Below are 16,290 nucleotides of genomic sequence, written 5' to 3' on the forward strand. Positions count from 1 at the left end.
TTTCGTATGTTTTTCACTTTTTCTGTTTTATCTGCATTGTTTTAATTTGTCTGAGCCACCTTGAGTCCTAGTGTGGGGAAAATTGCAGGAGATAAACAAGTATAATAATGATTAATAATAGCAAAGGTGCAAAACGGTTTGGTCTGTTTGGTTGTGTCCTTCAGTCTGCCATTTGCAGTTTGCTTCGGAGCCTTCGGGTCAGTCGCAGGTGCTTAAAGCAAAATGAAAACAGATCATCTGTATTTGGTGTGACGGCTGGTTTCCACGGCATTTGTCTCTCGTTGCTAAGGGTCCGGTGGTTGAGTGGCAGGTTGCTGTTCAGCCTTGCCCAGGAGACAACTCCGTGGTGGGACTTCGGGAAGGACCACCAAAGAGGGGACAGAAAATCCTTGGCAAATGGAAACAGGATAGTGGCCCAGCTTGTGATCTTGACATGGCCTCTGTCCAAGGTGCTTAGTGGATGCTGCTGAGGGGCTTCAACTTAACGAATCAACGGGCAAATGGAGGCAATAGCTTTGTCACAGAATGTTTAATATATATATATACATTGATTTATTGCATTTTCTTCCAACCTGGGATGTCTGGGGTGTTAGGGGAGGGGATGGTACCTCTGATACAGGACACATCATGCTCCTTCTGGTGTAGCTTGTTTACCTTTGGTCCCCAACCTGCACTCAGCTTTCACCTGGGGCTCCTAGAAGCTGTCAGCAGCTGACAGCGGCCGTATCCTGGGAATGGCTTTGACTGGCCGACTGAGCCAGGTGAGGTGAGCCAATAGACCTCAAACCCTCAGTGACGTAGGTACTGGCATACAATTAATCCAGAATGCAGCAGCTAGACTGGTGACTGGGAGCAGCCGCCGAGACCACATAACACCAGTCTTGAAAGACCCACATTGGCTCCCAGTACATTTCCCATCACAATTCAAAGTGTTGGTGCTGACCTCTAAAGCCCTAAATGGCCTCAAAGGCCTAATATACCTGAAGGAGAGTCTCCACCCTCATCGTTCTGCCCAGACACTGAGGTCCAGCGCCGAGGGCCTTCTGGCGGTTCCCTCCCTGCGAGAAGCGAGGTTACAGGGAACCAGGCAGAGGCAGATGGGGCTCATCAGCCTGCGAAGACAGCCCACCTAGGAGAAGGAAAACTCTGATCCTAAACTTCTCCTGTCTTACAGGATCTGAAGTGGCAGGGAGTTCCAAAGTTCATGCCACACTAATTTCATGCACCCTGACGCTGTTTAAACAAATGTGGCTAGCCCCATCATTTCTGATTTGGTATTGAGAAGCGGCTCTGGGCAGGATCAATGTCTTGGGTAATTGTTGTTTAGTCGTTTAGTCGTGTCCGACTCTTTGTGACCCCCTGGACCAGAGCACGCCAGGCACTCCTGTCTTCCACTGCCTCCCGCAGTTTGGTCAGACTCATGTTTGTAGCTTCGAAGACACTATCCAACCATCTCGTCCTCTGCCGTCCCCTTCTCCTTGTGCCCCCCATCTTTCCCAACATCAGGGTCTTTTCCAGAGAGTCTTCTCTTCTCATGAGGTGGCCAAAGTCTTGGAGCCTCAGCTTCACAATCTGCCCTTCCAGTGAGCACTCAAGGCTAATTTCCTTAAGAATGGATGCCTTTGATCTTCTTGCAGTCCATGGGACTCTCCAGAGTCTCCTCCAGCACCAGGATTCAAAAGCATCAATTCTTCGGCGATCAGCCTTCTTTATGGTCCAGCTCTCACTTCCATACATCACTACTGGGAAAACCATGGCTTTTACTATACGGACCTTTGTCGGCAAGGTGATGACTCTGGGTCATTGGGTCCTAATTAATTATGGGGTTTTAGGCATCCTAGCTGCCACCTGACCTGTCTACATCGCCAACCCTGGTTTTGCTTTTTCGCTTTGTCTTTGAACACTTTTGGAGGCAGAAGTGTGTACTGCAGCGGAGGCGCTTGACGAAGTTTGCCTTCGCTCCTCTAATTGTTTTCCTTCCTTAATGACCTGGAGGCCCCAGGGGAGAGACAGGCTCATTAGAACATCTGAAGGCATGCCAGCCGGCTGCAGCGACCGCAAGAGAGCTGCTTATTCCAGGAAGCGGGTCAGGATGTTGAGGGGCTGGCCTGGGTCAGGCAGGGTTTGCAGAAAAGGACCCCAATCTCTCCCTTCCTCTCTGCAGGTAGGTAGCCGTGTTGGTCTGCCGTAGTGGAAACAAAATTTTAAAATTCTTTCCAGTAGCACCTTAGAGACCAACTAAGTTTGTTATTGGTATGAGCTTTCGTGTGCATGCACACTTCTTCAGATACTTAAATCATCATCATCATCATCTATAGGCCTTTTTAATTGGAATTGTTATAGGAATCTTATCTGCACATGTATAAAAGACATGTATATATTTTATCAGCTGCCTTGGAGGCAGGATGTAAATTTCTGTCAATAAATCAGTCAGATCCCTATAGCTGTTTCAGCGCCTAATATCTTGCCAAAGTGCTTTGTATCTGAAGAAGTGTGCATGCATACGAAAGCTCATACCAGTAGCAAACTTAGTTGGTCTCTAAGGTGCTACTGGAAGGAATTTTTTTTATTTGGTTTCCTCTCTGCAATTATTCCCAGACAAGACACACCAATTGGGTTAAAAAAAAAAAAGGTAAAGGACCCCTGACCATTAGATCCAGTCGTGGCCGACTCTGGGGTTGCGGCACTCATCTCGCTTTACTGGCCGAGGGAGCTGGCGTACAGCTTCCGGGTCATGTGGCCAGCAGGACTAAGCCAGTTCTGGCAAACCAGAGCAGCGCACGGAAACGCCGTTTACCTTCCCGCCGGAGTGGTACCTATTTATCTACTTGCACTTTGACATGCTTTTGAACTGCTAGGTGGGCAGGAGCAGGGACCGAGCAACGGGAGCTCACCCTGTCGTGGGGATTCGAACCGCCGACCTTCTGATCGGCAAGTCCTAGGCTCTGTAGTTTAGACCACAGTGCCACAGGCGTCCCTGACCAACTGAGAATAGCAAGCAAAAGGCACATGAAAAGTGCTGGTGGGGTCCTGGAATGAATTGCACATCATGTACATAGGTTTTCCCCACTTGAATGGCACGGAAGTTTTTCTTTTTCTTTTTTTAAATAATTTTTATTAATTTTCCATTTAAACATGTATAATCACATCATTATTATCCATTTAACCTCTTGGCTCTTTTGAGCCTATTGACTTCCTTCCCTCCTGCCTCTTGGCTTTCAAAGTTAACCTTTATATCACAGCATCTTATATTTTTTCCAGTTCTAATAAAACTCATCGCAAAATACCTCAAAATTTAAATAAATGTAGAAAGGTACAAAAAGTTTCTCGTTACGAGTCTTCCGCTAACCCTACTTGTGTTGTTAATTGCTTACAATGATCTTTCAAATATTGTGTAAATTTATTCCAGTCTTTTTGGAATACCTGATTGTGCTGGTTTTGGAGTTTTCCTGGTTTTCCAGTACTGCAAAGTCCATAATTGTTATTCATGTTTTTATACTGTATTTTATGCTGCTTTTATAATTAAGTGTTTTAAAGTGTTTTAAATTTGTTGTTAGCTGCCTTGAGCCGGGTTTTTGAACCGGGAAGGGCGGAGTATAAATAAAAGTTATTATTATTATTATTTATTTATTTATTATCATCTTCATCTGCCCCTCTTCTGTCATTGGTACTTCTTCTTGTTTCCATTTTGGGGCTAAAAGAATTATTGCCACAGTTATTGCATACATGAACAGTCTTTTATCTTTTCTTGGGATCTCTTCGCCTGCTATACTCAGTAAAAAGGCTTCTGGTTTTTTTTTAAATAAAAGTGTTTTTAAACATTTTCTTTAACTCATTACATATCATTTCCCAGAAAGCCTTTAAATGGCATGGAGGTTTTTTCCCCTTTCCACTAGAACTCGCCTAGTTAACCTGTGGAACTCCCTCCCACAGGAAGTGGTGATGGTCACCAAACTAGATGGTTTAAAAGAAGGCTGGGCAAATTTATGGAGTAGGAGAGGGCTGTCAATGGCTACTGGCCGCGATGGCTGTGCTCTGGGCCTCCACATTTAGAGGCAACAATGCTTCTGAACCTCATGTAACCTATAGCCTCTGGGTTTAGGGCGGTATATAAATTTGATAAATGAAATACAGTAAATGGGGAAAAAATGAAAGTTTGTGGAAACCACAGGAGGGGAGAGTGTTGCTGTTGCTCTCGAATCCCACTTGCTGGTTTCCCACAGGCATCTGTAATAATAATAATAATAATAATAATAATAATAATAATAATAATAATTTGTTATTTATACCCCGCCCATCTGGCTGGGTTTTCCCTGCCGCTCTGGGCAGCTCCCAACAAAATATTAAAATATAGTAATGCATCAAACATTAAAAGCTTCCCTGAACAGGACTGCCTTCAGATGTCTTCTAAAAGTCTGGTAGTTGTTCTTCTCTTTGACATCTGTTGGGAGGGCATTCCACAGGGCGGGCGCCACCACCGAGAAGGCCCTCTGCCTGGTTCCCTGTAACTTGGCTTCTTGCAGGGAGGGAACCGCCAGAAGGCCCTTGGAGCTGGACCTCAGTGTCCGGGCAGAACGATGGGGGTGGAGACGCTCCTTCAGGTCTACTGTGAGAAGAGGATGCCGGACTAGATGGACCATGGGCCTGATCCACCAGCCTCTTCTGACCTAGTTATGCAACCATCATTATCACTTGAGGCTCAGGTGTCCTCTGTGGCTAGAAGTGCATTTTATCAGCTTTGGCTGGAGTTTTAGCTGTGGCCCTGCCTGGAGAGGGATTTTCTGTTTGAGCGGTTTTTAATTACGATTTTTAAATTGTCGGCACCTGTTTCTTGGGTCAGGGTCCTGCCTGCCTTGCCTTTAGACTATACCAGGTGCATTGATGCTTCTTTATAAATACACTGTTTAAAAAAGCCAATGGGGGCGTGTTGTAGTGTTATATTTATTATAATTATTGCTATGTTTTAAAAGAGATGGTATATAGCAGGCACCCCCAAACTCAGCCCTCCAGCTGTTTTGGGACTGCAGTCCCCATCATCCCTGCCCACTGGTCCCGTTAGCTAGGGATGATGGGAGTTGTAGTCCCAAAACAGCTAGAGGGCTGAGTTTGGGGGTTCCTGGTGTATAGCTTTTAACTCCATCAGTGCTGAATTGTATTTTAATAATTGGGTTTTCTATGTTTTTAGTGGTTCTTGTTTTTATGTCTCAGCTACCTTGAGTCCTGTCAGGGGGAAAGGTGGGTTATAAATATAAGTACATCATCATCATCATCAACAACAACAAAATAGCCGAAATAACCATTCTGTCCCCTGTGGTTGTTTTTCTGTCTTTGCAGGATGAAGGTCCACTGCCTCCTGCTGGCAGCTCTTTGGCTCTGCGCCGTTGACCGTGGCAGCCCCTCTGGTGAGTGAGCCCATCCCACCTTGGCCTTGGGCAGGAAGCTACAGGCAGAGCTTCCCTGGAAAATGGAAAATAAGCATCTGGCAGGCATGTCCAACCAGTCATTCGCGATCTGCCGGTCGATTGCATGGCGTCCATGGCTGATCCCGGTTGATTGCGGGAATCCTCTTTTTCCCCCCAAAATTTTTAAAATTGGTTCTCACAACATTATAAACAAACAAACACATATGACAAACAAACATAAATCATAGCCTTATTGAAAATTACACTTACTAACATTGTTAAGTGACTTCCTCGCTCCCCCCTTGGTTGAATTTCATTGGATATACTTTTAACGGTTTTCCAAATCACAGTTCTTATAAAATTTAACTTAAACATGAACATCCTTAGATCTTCACATTATGAAATTTAACATATTAATTCATCACTTAACATAAATAAACTCCTAAGCCAATTAAGTATCTGCAAGCTGTCTTCAGTTAATTTAACTTAACATATTTAACTAAATAATCATTAAATTTAATCCACTCTTCCTGATTCTCCTCCTCCTTCTGGTCACGGACTCTTAGATATCAACCAGGATCATGGGATCCTGGTTGATATCTAACTCCCCCCCCCCCCCCGAAAAAGAAGCTCAACAGCTATGCCTCCCCCAACTTTGTCTCCCCAGCTTTGACAATGAGTAGATCACAGCCAGTATTTTTATACTGTGAGTAGATCCCAGTCTCTTGGGAGTCGGACATGCCTGGCATCTGGGATCCCAAGAGCTGCTCCTCTGAGCATGGAGAGAGGCAAAGGACCCAGGCTGTCCCACGGTGATGCAGAGAAGCATCCCCCCTTTCTGTTGCCAAAGGCCAGGAGAGCGCTGAGTGTGCAAATGTGAAGCCCAGGACGGAAGCCGAGTGCCTACCGTATTTTTCGCTCTATAGGACGCACCTTTTCCCCTCCAAAAATTAAGTGGAAATGTGTGTGTGTCCTATGGAGTGAATGCAGGCTCCTTGGCTTCAGTGATAGCAACGCGAAGCCTCCGAAGTGCAGAGGGAGCGCTCCCTCCGCTCTCCGGAGGCTTCGTGTTGCTTTTGCTGAAGCCTGGAGAGCAAGAGGGGTCGGTGCGCACCTTTGCGCTGCTCCCCGACCTGGTCTTTGGGGCTGGCGGTGGGGGAAAGCAGCACTTCCCCCTGCCAGCCCCAAAGAGCAGGTCGAAAGGAACCCGAAGCCTCCGGAGCGCAGCGGGAACTCCTGCTGTGCTCCTGAGGCTTCGAGTTGCCTTCACTGAAGCCTGGAGAGCGAGAGGGGTCAGTGCGCAGTGACCCCCTCTCGCTCTCCAGGCTTCCAAGGTAGCCGCCTGAAGCCTCCAGAGCGCAGTGGGAACTCCTGCTGCACTTCGGCGGCTTCGGGTGAATGCACCTTGAATGTACTGGACACACCTTGTTTTACAGGGGGAGAACAAGAAAAAAAATTCTCCCCCTCTCTGCGCTGCGCCCCTTCAGCGAAGCGGCAGGAGAAATGGAAGGGGCTCTGTTTCTCTTGCTTCTTCGCTGGAGGGGTGCTGAGCAGAGAGAGGGAGAATTTTTTTTCTTGTTCTCGCCCTCTAAAACAAGGTGCGTCCTATGGTCGGGTGCGTTCTATAGAGCGAAAAATACGGTAACTGAGAGATGCAGCCCCCTCAGTTCCCACAAGGCAAGGCTGCCCCCTCCTCTTTTGCAAAGCGGGGCGGTGGTTCGGGGCTCTGTCGGCCAAGGGCTCCCTTGAGGGAAGCAGATGAGCCCAGAGCAGAGCGAGATGAACATGTTGGCATGCAATTAGCCAGAGCCGCTGACAGGCCCATTTGTCACAGTCAGGAGGAATCAACTCTGGGGATTCCCAGGTCCTGAGTGATTCCGGCTTCCTACTGATGGGTCTCTGGGAGTCCGAGAGAAATGGACTTATCCTCTCTCAATGATACTCTTTGCTCTACTCATGGCCTGATCATCTTTGGGAAAGTTTTGCTGCAGCTTGGATTAGGGATGGCAGGTCCTGTCAATTTTGGGTCTCTTCGTTTCTCAAGTTTCCGGTCCTAAATTCATTCATTCTCCACATTTTACAACAATTTGCAATTGGGGGGGGGGGGACACATTGGCATTTTAGTGCGAATTTTTCTTTGTTAAACATATATTTGCATGTGGTCTTGACTAATGTATTTGCAAGCAATTTCTGTATGTATGTTATTTCTATGATTATCTTCATTTCTGTGCACACTTTCCCCCCAAAATGTGCATTATTAAAATGCTGTTTAGGGAACTGCATTGCAAAATTCAGATAACTGTGAAATTCTAAGGACAGAATCATAAAACTGTAGAGTTAGAAGGGACAACCAATGGCCATCTAGTTCAGTTCCCTGCAATGCAAGATTCAGGTAGGTAGCCGTGTTGGTCTGACGTAGTTGAAATAAATAATAATTAAAAAAAAATGTCCAGTAGCACCTTAGAGACCAACTAAGTTTGTTCTGGGTATTAGCTTTCATGTGCATGAAGAAGTGTGCATGCACACAAAAGCTTATACCCAGAAGAAACTTAGTGGGTCTCTAAGGTGCTACTGAACAATTTTTAAATTTTATTTATTTATTTCGACTGCAATGCAAGGCAGCTGTGTTTTGGTTCCCATGTTGTTTTTGAAAGTGCAAATTCAATATTTGGCTTTAAATGCATACTGAATCAAAGTTCTACTCCATCCCGAGCTGGGATTTCTGGGTGAGGAGTCCTTGCCTCCGCTTATCTTGTTCTTCCTGTTGGCCGCTGAGCTGAAGATTAATAATGGACCACTTTAAATGGTGTTGGGGGCAGGGAAGAGGACGACAAATATTTGGGCCCACAAGAAAGGATAAAGACACAAGAAAAGCATACTGGAACAGGTCAATGGCCCATCTAGTCCAGGATCCTGTTCTCACAGGGGCCAACCAGATACCCATTCTGGGAAGCATCTCCAGGGACAATAGCAACTCTCCCCTCCTGCGGTTTCCAGAAACTGAGATACAGACGCATTGTTGCCTCCAACTGTGGAGGCAGAACAGAGCCATCCTGGCCAGGAGCCAGTGATAGCCCTCTCCTTTTCCATGAATTTGCCTAATGCCCTTTTAAAGCCACACGAGTTGGTGGCCATCCCTGCCCCTTGCAGAAGTGAGTTCCACGGTTTGCGCTATGTGAACAATATGGTCTGAAGCTCAACATCAAAAAACCTAAGATCGTGGCCACTGGTCCCATCACCTCCTGGCAAATAGAAGGGGGGAAAATGGAGGCAGTGAAAGATTTTACTTTCTTGGGCTCCATGATCACTGCAGATGGTGACAGCAGCCACGAAATTAAAAGACGCCTGCTTCTTGGGAGAAAAGTGATGACAAACCTAGACAGCGTTCTTAAAAAGCAGAGACACCACCTTGCCTACAAAGGTCTGTATAGTTAAAGCTCTGGTTTTCCCAGTAGTGATGTATGGAAGTGAGAGCTGGACCATAAAGAAGGCTGATCGCCGAAGAATTGATGCTTTTGAATTCTGGTGCTGGAGGAAACTCTTGAGAGTCCCATGGACTGCAAGAAGATCCAACCTCTCCATTCTGAAGGAAATCAGCCCTGAGTGCTCACTGGAAGGACAGATCCTGAAGCTGAGGCTCCAAGACTTTGGCCACCTCATGAGAAGAGAAGACTCCCTGGAAAAGACCCTGATGTTGGGAAAGATGGAGGGCACAAGGAGAAGGGGATGACAGAGAACGAGATGGTTAGACAGTGTTCTCAAAGCTACCAGCATGAGTTTGACCAAACTGCAGGAGGCAGTGGAAGACAGGAGTGCCTGGCGTGCTCCTGTCCAGGGGGTCACGAAGAGGCGGACACGACTAAGCGACTAAACAACAAAATGTGAACAATTCCTTTCTTTTATCTGTCCTGAATCTTCCAACCTTCAGCTGCATTGGACGTCCACGAGTTCTGGTGTTATGAGAGAGGGAGGGAAACTTTTCAATAGTCACTCCCTCCATGCCATGTATAATTTTATAAACTTCTATCACATCGCCTCTTACATGACTTTTCTCTTTGAGAAAACTCCCAAATGCTGCAACCTTTCTTCATACGTAGGGGAGTGACTCTGTCCTCCTGGATCAATTTCGTTGCCCTTTTCAGAACCTTTTCCAGCTCTGCAATATCCTTTTGGACGTGGGGCAACCATAATTGTACCCATCTGCATTTCCACATCGAGAGATTCTGAAGAGTGTAAAATTTTGCATAATGCGGGGAGTGCTTGCACACTTTGAGCAATGTTAAACTTTCAGGATGGCGAAAGTATACGAAGTGAATGAATTTTCCTTCCTGCTCCTTCACGGTTTCCTGAGTGGGGAGTGGATGGGGGCTTTGATCTTTCCTGCTATACAATGAGCTCCATCTGCCTTGCGTATGATTCATCCTTTCATTAGAAATCGGAAACGATTGCAGAGAAGAATGCAAGAAGCTGCCTAGGATGATGTCAGACCTCGTATTATGTCAGTCACCCAGTGACTGGCAGCTGCTACTCTTCAGCATGGTCTCGGGCAGAGGGGTGCCTCTCCCCTCCCTTGCTCCCTTTTGTTGTTTAGTCGTGTCCACCTCTTCGTGACCCCCTGGACCAGAGCACGCCAGGCACTCCTGTCTTCCACTGCCTCCCGCAGTTTGGTCAAACTCATGCTGGCAGCTTCGACAACACTGTCCAACCATCTCGTCCTCTGTTGTCCCCTTCTCCTTGTGCCCTCCATCTTTCCCAGCACCAGGGTCTTTTCCAGGGAGTCTTCTCTTCTCAGGAGGTGGCCAAAGTCTTGGAGCCTCAGCTTCAGGATCTGTCCTTCCAGTGAGCACTCAGGGCTGATTTCCTTCAGAATGGAGAGGTTTGATCTTCTTGCAGTCCATGGGACTCTCAAGAGTCTCCTCCAGCACTAGAATTCAAAAGCATCCATTCTTCGGCAATCAGCCTTCTTTATGGTCCAGCTCTCACTTCCATACATCACTACTGGGAAAGCCATAGCTTTAACTATACGGACCTTTGTTGGCAAGGTGATGTCTACTGCCCTTATTAATTTGAAATCTGCCCAAGGTGGCGGTTACTGTTAGCCAACTTGGACGTGCAAGAGTTCAGAGGAAGGTGGGATGGCTAAAGATACATCTGTCAGAATCAGTCATCTCTTTGAGGGCTGCGCGTCACCTCGACTTCATACATTGCTGAGTCATGGAGCCCATTTCCTTCCTTCCTTCCTTCCTCCCTGGGCAGGTGGCCACAGTGGTTAAACACCCGCTCTGTGTTAACGGAAAATGCAGCCAGACTTCTCCTTGGCGCTGGGCCAAGGTCAGCTCCAAGCCAACGGGCGCTTTTCTGCCTCTTTGCTCGAGATTAAAGAGGCTGCTAGAAGCGGACTCCTCACATCTGCAAGACTCCTTTCTTTTTAAATTGAGAGCGCTGGGATTCTTATGAGGCCGAGCTCTAGGAATTTGGGAAAAGTCTAGCTTTAATGTATGTTTTATTGGGTTGGCGGGTTTTGTGTGTAAGTGTTCTGATACTATACAAAGCGATATGTTCTTCTTCTTCTTCTTCTTTGGCGATCCCTCGTAGCTGAGTAAGATTGTCTTCCATAAACACGGTTTTAACAATGAGTCCGTAAGTGACTGTGGAGGCCAATTCTGGATCCATACGACCGTCCACAGTGGGGACATTGGTTTCCAGGCAGGAGTTGATCACGGTGTGGATTTGCCAGGCGTGCCTTCCTCCTAGCACTTTTCCCGTTCGCATCCTGAGTAGAACGTAACACACGACTGCACATCTGCATGTGCGCAGGTCGCTTCCCGCTGCTTCCGCGCATGCGCATGATGTCATTTTGAGCGTCTGCACATGTGCGAGTGGCGAAATCCGGAAGTAACGCGCTCCGTTACTTCCGGGTCACCACAGAGCGCAACTGGGAAATACTTAACATGAAGCTACATTAACCCAAGGTATGACTGTATTATTATTATTATCATATCTCCTCTCAGTCTTGCACGCGCAGATGCAGGTTGTGTTTGCTTCAGGATGCGAACGGGGCTCCGGAACGGATCCCATTCACACCCAGAGGTACCACTGTACATCGTTGACTAGATTAAAATATACCTAATTGCTATAGACGTCCCTTTGCTATATATAAATGCAACGCAATTAGAAATATTATATTATTATATTATTATTTTTTATAAATCCCCCTATACCCCCACTCCCCTTCACCCATGTGTGATCTCAGTATATTTTTCTTAACTTCTTCCATCTTGTTGTTGTAGTTTAATAATTATTCAATTGATTCTTTTATTATTTCCTTGCTTACCCCTGCACGTTTTACACATTATCTATTAATATTCCAGTTCTGGAACTATATTTTTTCATGTATTCCTTCACTCCATCCCACTCTTTAATTATTCTCTTGATTTGAATGGCCTCTAAAGATTGCCGTCAAAAAAATGTATTCCTTTACGCAACAGCAGCGGCCAGAATATAGATCGCAAAGAATTGGAAGGGGGAGAAAATACCATCATTATTAGAATGGCAAAGCAAGCTCTCTGAGTTTGTGGAAATGGCAAAGTTGATTGTCAGAAACATTTTCATTGGATCATAAAAGTTGGAGGGGACCACAAGGGTCATCTAGCCCAACCCCCTGCAACGCAGGAATCTTTTGCCCAATGTGGGGCTTGAACCCCTGACTCTGAGGTTAAGAGTTTCATGCTCTACTGACCAAACTATCCCTCTTTGTGCATTTTGTTCTTAGAAATAAATAAAATTCTGATGCAAAAGTTGCTGTAGGCTGACCGTATCTCTCTTTTGTGACTTGAGTATGCATGGATTGAACTGCCAAGGGCCCATCCCATCTAGACCCCAATGAAAATAGGAAAATGTAGGATTATACACGGTGTGACGAAAGCAGGCAGAAAAATGTGTGTGTCCCCCTGTAGGAGTGCAAATATCCAGAGTGTGAGGTCAGGTGGGATTACTATGAGGAATTATAAAATATGCATCAAGACATTGTGTCCATGATGAATGCATTGTGTTGACTGGGTTTGATACATTGACAATAATTTCTGATCAAATCCCACAACCCTCTGCATCTCTGGCCATTTCCTCTACTGCCCATCTCTCTTGATTGACCAGTCACGTACACAGCCCAGTTGCTTAGCCAGGCAGGCATCCTGGGCCATCAAAGACAGTGAGCAAGTTTCTTTAATGTAGCTTTTCTGATATGTTAATCTTAGGATGTTAATCTTAGGGCCAGGAAACAGATCTCACCTGGTGATCGCTGTCCTCCTGGCCATCCTTTTTATCATGTGTATTGCTTGTTTATGAACTCAGGGGTTGCCAAATGCACTCATAGAATCCTAGAGTTGGAAGAGACCACAAGGGCCATCGAGTCCAACCCCCTGCCAAGCAGGAAACACCATCAGAGCACTCCTGACATATGGTTGTCAAGCCTCTGCTTAAAGACCTCCAAAGAAGGAGACTCCACCACACTCCTTGGCAGCAAATTCCACTGTCAAACAGCTCTTACTGTCAGGAAGTTCTTCCTAATGTTTAGGTGGAATCTTCTTTCTTGTAGTTTGGAACCATTGCTCCGTGTCCGCTTCTCTGGAGCAGCAGAAAACAACCTTTCTCCCTCCTCTATGTGACATCCTTTTATATATTTGAACATGGCTATCATATCACCCCTTAACCTCCTCTTCTCCAGGCTAAACATGCCCAGCTCCCTTAGCCGTTCCTCATAAGGCATCGTTTCCAGGCCTTTGACCATTTTGGTTGCCCTCCTCTGGACCCGTTCCAGTTTGTCAGTGTCCTTCTTGAACTGTGGTGCCCAGAACTGGACACAGTACTCCAGGTGAGGTCTGACCAGAGCAGAATACAGTGGCACTATGACTTCCCTTGATCTAGATGCTATACTCCTATTGATGCAGCCCAGAATTGCTTTGGCTTTTTTAGCTGCCGCGTCACTCCTTTGTAGTTCTGTTTTATTTACCCCATGCTTAATTAGTTTTGGTAGTTTAACTTTGTCCCCACGTGGGGTTTATTGAAATGCTTAGAAGAAATCTGATTGGTTCTTACAAACACTCTGTAAAAAGCTCTTTTGTGAATAAAACGACCTGGGCCAGGGCCTGGAGGGACAGAGATTATTATATGCACCCTTCCCAGGGACTTGCTGGTTCAATCCTCTGTGTGTATTCTTATTAATCAGAGTTCAATCCTTCCTTTACTTTGGGAACGCCTCATCCCCCCTTTTTTTTATAACTGTAGAATTTGTGGGCATCCGCAACGAAACACCCAACAGTTGGGAGATTCAGAACAGAGTCAAGAACTGCACGGACTTTATTTTCCATAATAGGCATGATTCTATGCTTCTCTGAATCCTTCTTCAGTTCTCCCATTTGGTAACAAGATTAGACCCTGCGCTATTCTGAACTGGGAGCTCCGTGAATGGCATTGTGTCCCAGATCCATACCTTTGCAAGATAAGACTTATTAACATGTAAATTGAGAATCCCGGGAGGGAGAGACAGGCCGGACGAATGCATAAATATGCTCGCTGAGTGTGACAGACAACATTCGGCCATGGTAAATTAGACGTGGAATTAAATCTACAAACATGCCAGCTGCCAGCGACAGTTGCTGGACATCTTGCCGGATCTCGGAACGATTCTTGATGTTCCACAGGGTCCAAACCCGCGATCCGACTTTATGTTGATTTCTGGGAGATGTTTGGACAAAGTCCTTCACACAAAGGCTCTTGCATGTCAATATAGCAATCTGGGGAGGCTAGATTATTTTGCAGATTGGAAAATTGGTTTAGCAGTGCAAATCTGAGGATGGGGCAGTTATAAGGATGGAGGGAAATAAGAATTGGGTTCAAAGCAGCATTTCTGCCCAGGAAAGTGTGCAGAATATTTTTTGACCTGCGTCTTTTTCAATCATTTTGTTTCCTCCCCCCAACATATGGCCGTTTTATACCCCTCAGCAAGTGGCCGATTCTCTGTACCACTTGACTTAAACCATTTTGATTTTGTAATGGGTAAGGTGTTTGAGCCCTCTGCCTCAGTGCCATTCCTCCACTTACATAGTCGACAAATTAAATGCATTTTAATAAAATTATTTTGTTTAATAAAATTTGCACACTGGTGGGTTGCTTAAGAAAAAAACTGTCAAAGCGCTTTAGAGTAAGCAAAAACAGTAAGATCAAGGAGAAAAAATACAACAGTATTTTAAATATTTTCCTGTAGGACTAATTGCACACATTAACAGTCGTCAACTGGTTGACCATACCCATTGAGTCAATCACCCATCTCCTAAAACCCCACCCCACCCTCCCACTATTTAGAAGGGTCTGGTGACTTCTGCTTCAGTGTATCTGAAGAAGTGTGCATGCACACGAAAGCTCATACCCAGAACATACTTAGCTGGTCTCTAAGGTGCTACCGGACAATTTTCTAATTTTAATGTTTTATTTATTTCGACTGGTTCAGACCAACATGGCTCCTGCAATTCATTTCAACAGTATTTTAAAACATCCTGAAGTTAAAATACAAAAACTGATTAGCATTAGCTGGTTGAGCGTGAGACTCTTATGGGTTTGAGCCCAATGTTGGGCAAAAGATTCTTGTGTTTCAGGGGGTTGGACTAGATGACCCTCATGGTTCCTTTCAACTCTAAAATTCTATGATTCTATACTTCAGCTTTCTAAGCATGTAAAGGGGCGAGAAAGAACCACCCTGCACCCAGTCATCTTCATGGAATGGTCCTGAATATTGCATAACAAAAAATTATATATAATTATATATAATTATATATATATATATATATATATATATATATATATATATATGCAGGTTTTGGTGTCCTCGGGTGTCTTCCCGTGTAAAAGTTGGGGTGTCTAGGCGACGTTTCGACGAGGTCTCACTCGTCATCTTCAGGCTGGTGCTTTCGGCTTCTTGTTACTGGAACAGAGCAGGATCTCAGTGTTTGAGTTCCTATAAATACTGTAGAGGGGGTGTGGTGTATAGCCTCCAATGTTCTGGGCAGAGAGGAAGTTCCCAGGCTAGTGTGCCTTTTCTTCTTTTGTTCCTTAATTACTTGAGAGATATCTTGAGTGATTTCTTGAGTGATATCCTGAGTACCACTTAGGTGGGTCATTAGGTGTGGATTAGTTGTTAAATACACCACACCCCCTCTACAGTATTTATAGGAACTCAAACCCTGAGATCCTGCTCTGTTCCAGTAACAAGAAGCCGAAAGCACCAGCCTGAAGATGACGAGTGAGACCTCGTCGAAACGTCGCCTAGACACCCCAACTTTTACACGGGAAGACACCCGAGGACACCAAAACCTGCATTCCTGTACCCGTGAAAATCTACGAAAGCATATATATATATATATATATAGTTTTTATTGTTAAAATAATTCAGCATTAATACACACATATTGCAGATATACAAGCATACAAACATACATTTCATACAATCCTTAAACATGTTCAAACATACTTACACTCAATCCCACAGATAATTCCTTTTCCCTTCACCATCCACCGCCCCTCACCCCACCTTTGTGTCAGACTTCCAGTCTACTCAATTGCAGTTTCTTTCCACTTCTATTACTTTCTTTCACACACCTTTAACCTAATTTCATGCTTCTTTTTCTATTACACATTGTTATCCATCTTATTTAGTATTCCAGTATTTAAAACGGAACTTGTTTATTCTAACAGGAGTTCTGATTTTTCGATATGGTTTTGCAAGTATCCTTTAAATAAAATTTATATTTTATCCCAGCAATTTGGCAAGCAGCATTCTTTCTCCGTTTACCTTCATAACAACCCTGTGAGGCAGGTTAAGCCGAGTGCCGGTGAC

The 16,290-nt window shown here is 45.2% G+C and overlaps 1 protein-coding gene across 6 annotated transcripts in view; it reads left to right on the top strand.

Moving 5' to 3' along the window:
* Positions 1–16,290, top strand: part of IL1RAP (interleukin 1 receptor accessory protein) — a 106,947-nt gene that overhangs the window by 31,390 nt on the left and 59,267 nt on the right. For all 6 annotated transcript variants that reach the window (XM_081862429.1, XM_081862430.1, XM_081862427.1 and 3 more), the window contains one exon: positions 5,335–5,402. In XM_081862429.1, the coding sequence (XP_081718555.1) occupies positions 5,336–5,402 (67 nt within the window). In that variant the 5' untranslated portion in view covers position 5,335. The remainder of the gene's footprint in view (positions 1–5,334; positions 5,403–16,290) is intronic.

The sequence above is a fragment of the Podarcis erhardii genome (genome assembly GCF_964252035.2).
Source record: "Podarcis erhardii genome assembly, chromosome: 5".
In the NCBI taxonomy this organism is placed as follows: domain Eukaryota; kingdom Metazoa; phylum Chordata; class Lepidosauria; order Squamata; family Lacertidae; genus Podarcis; species Podarcis erhardii.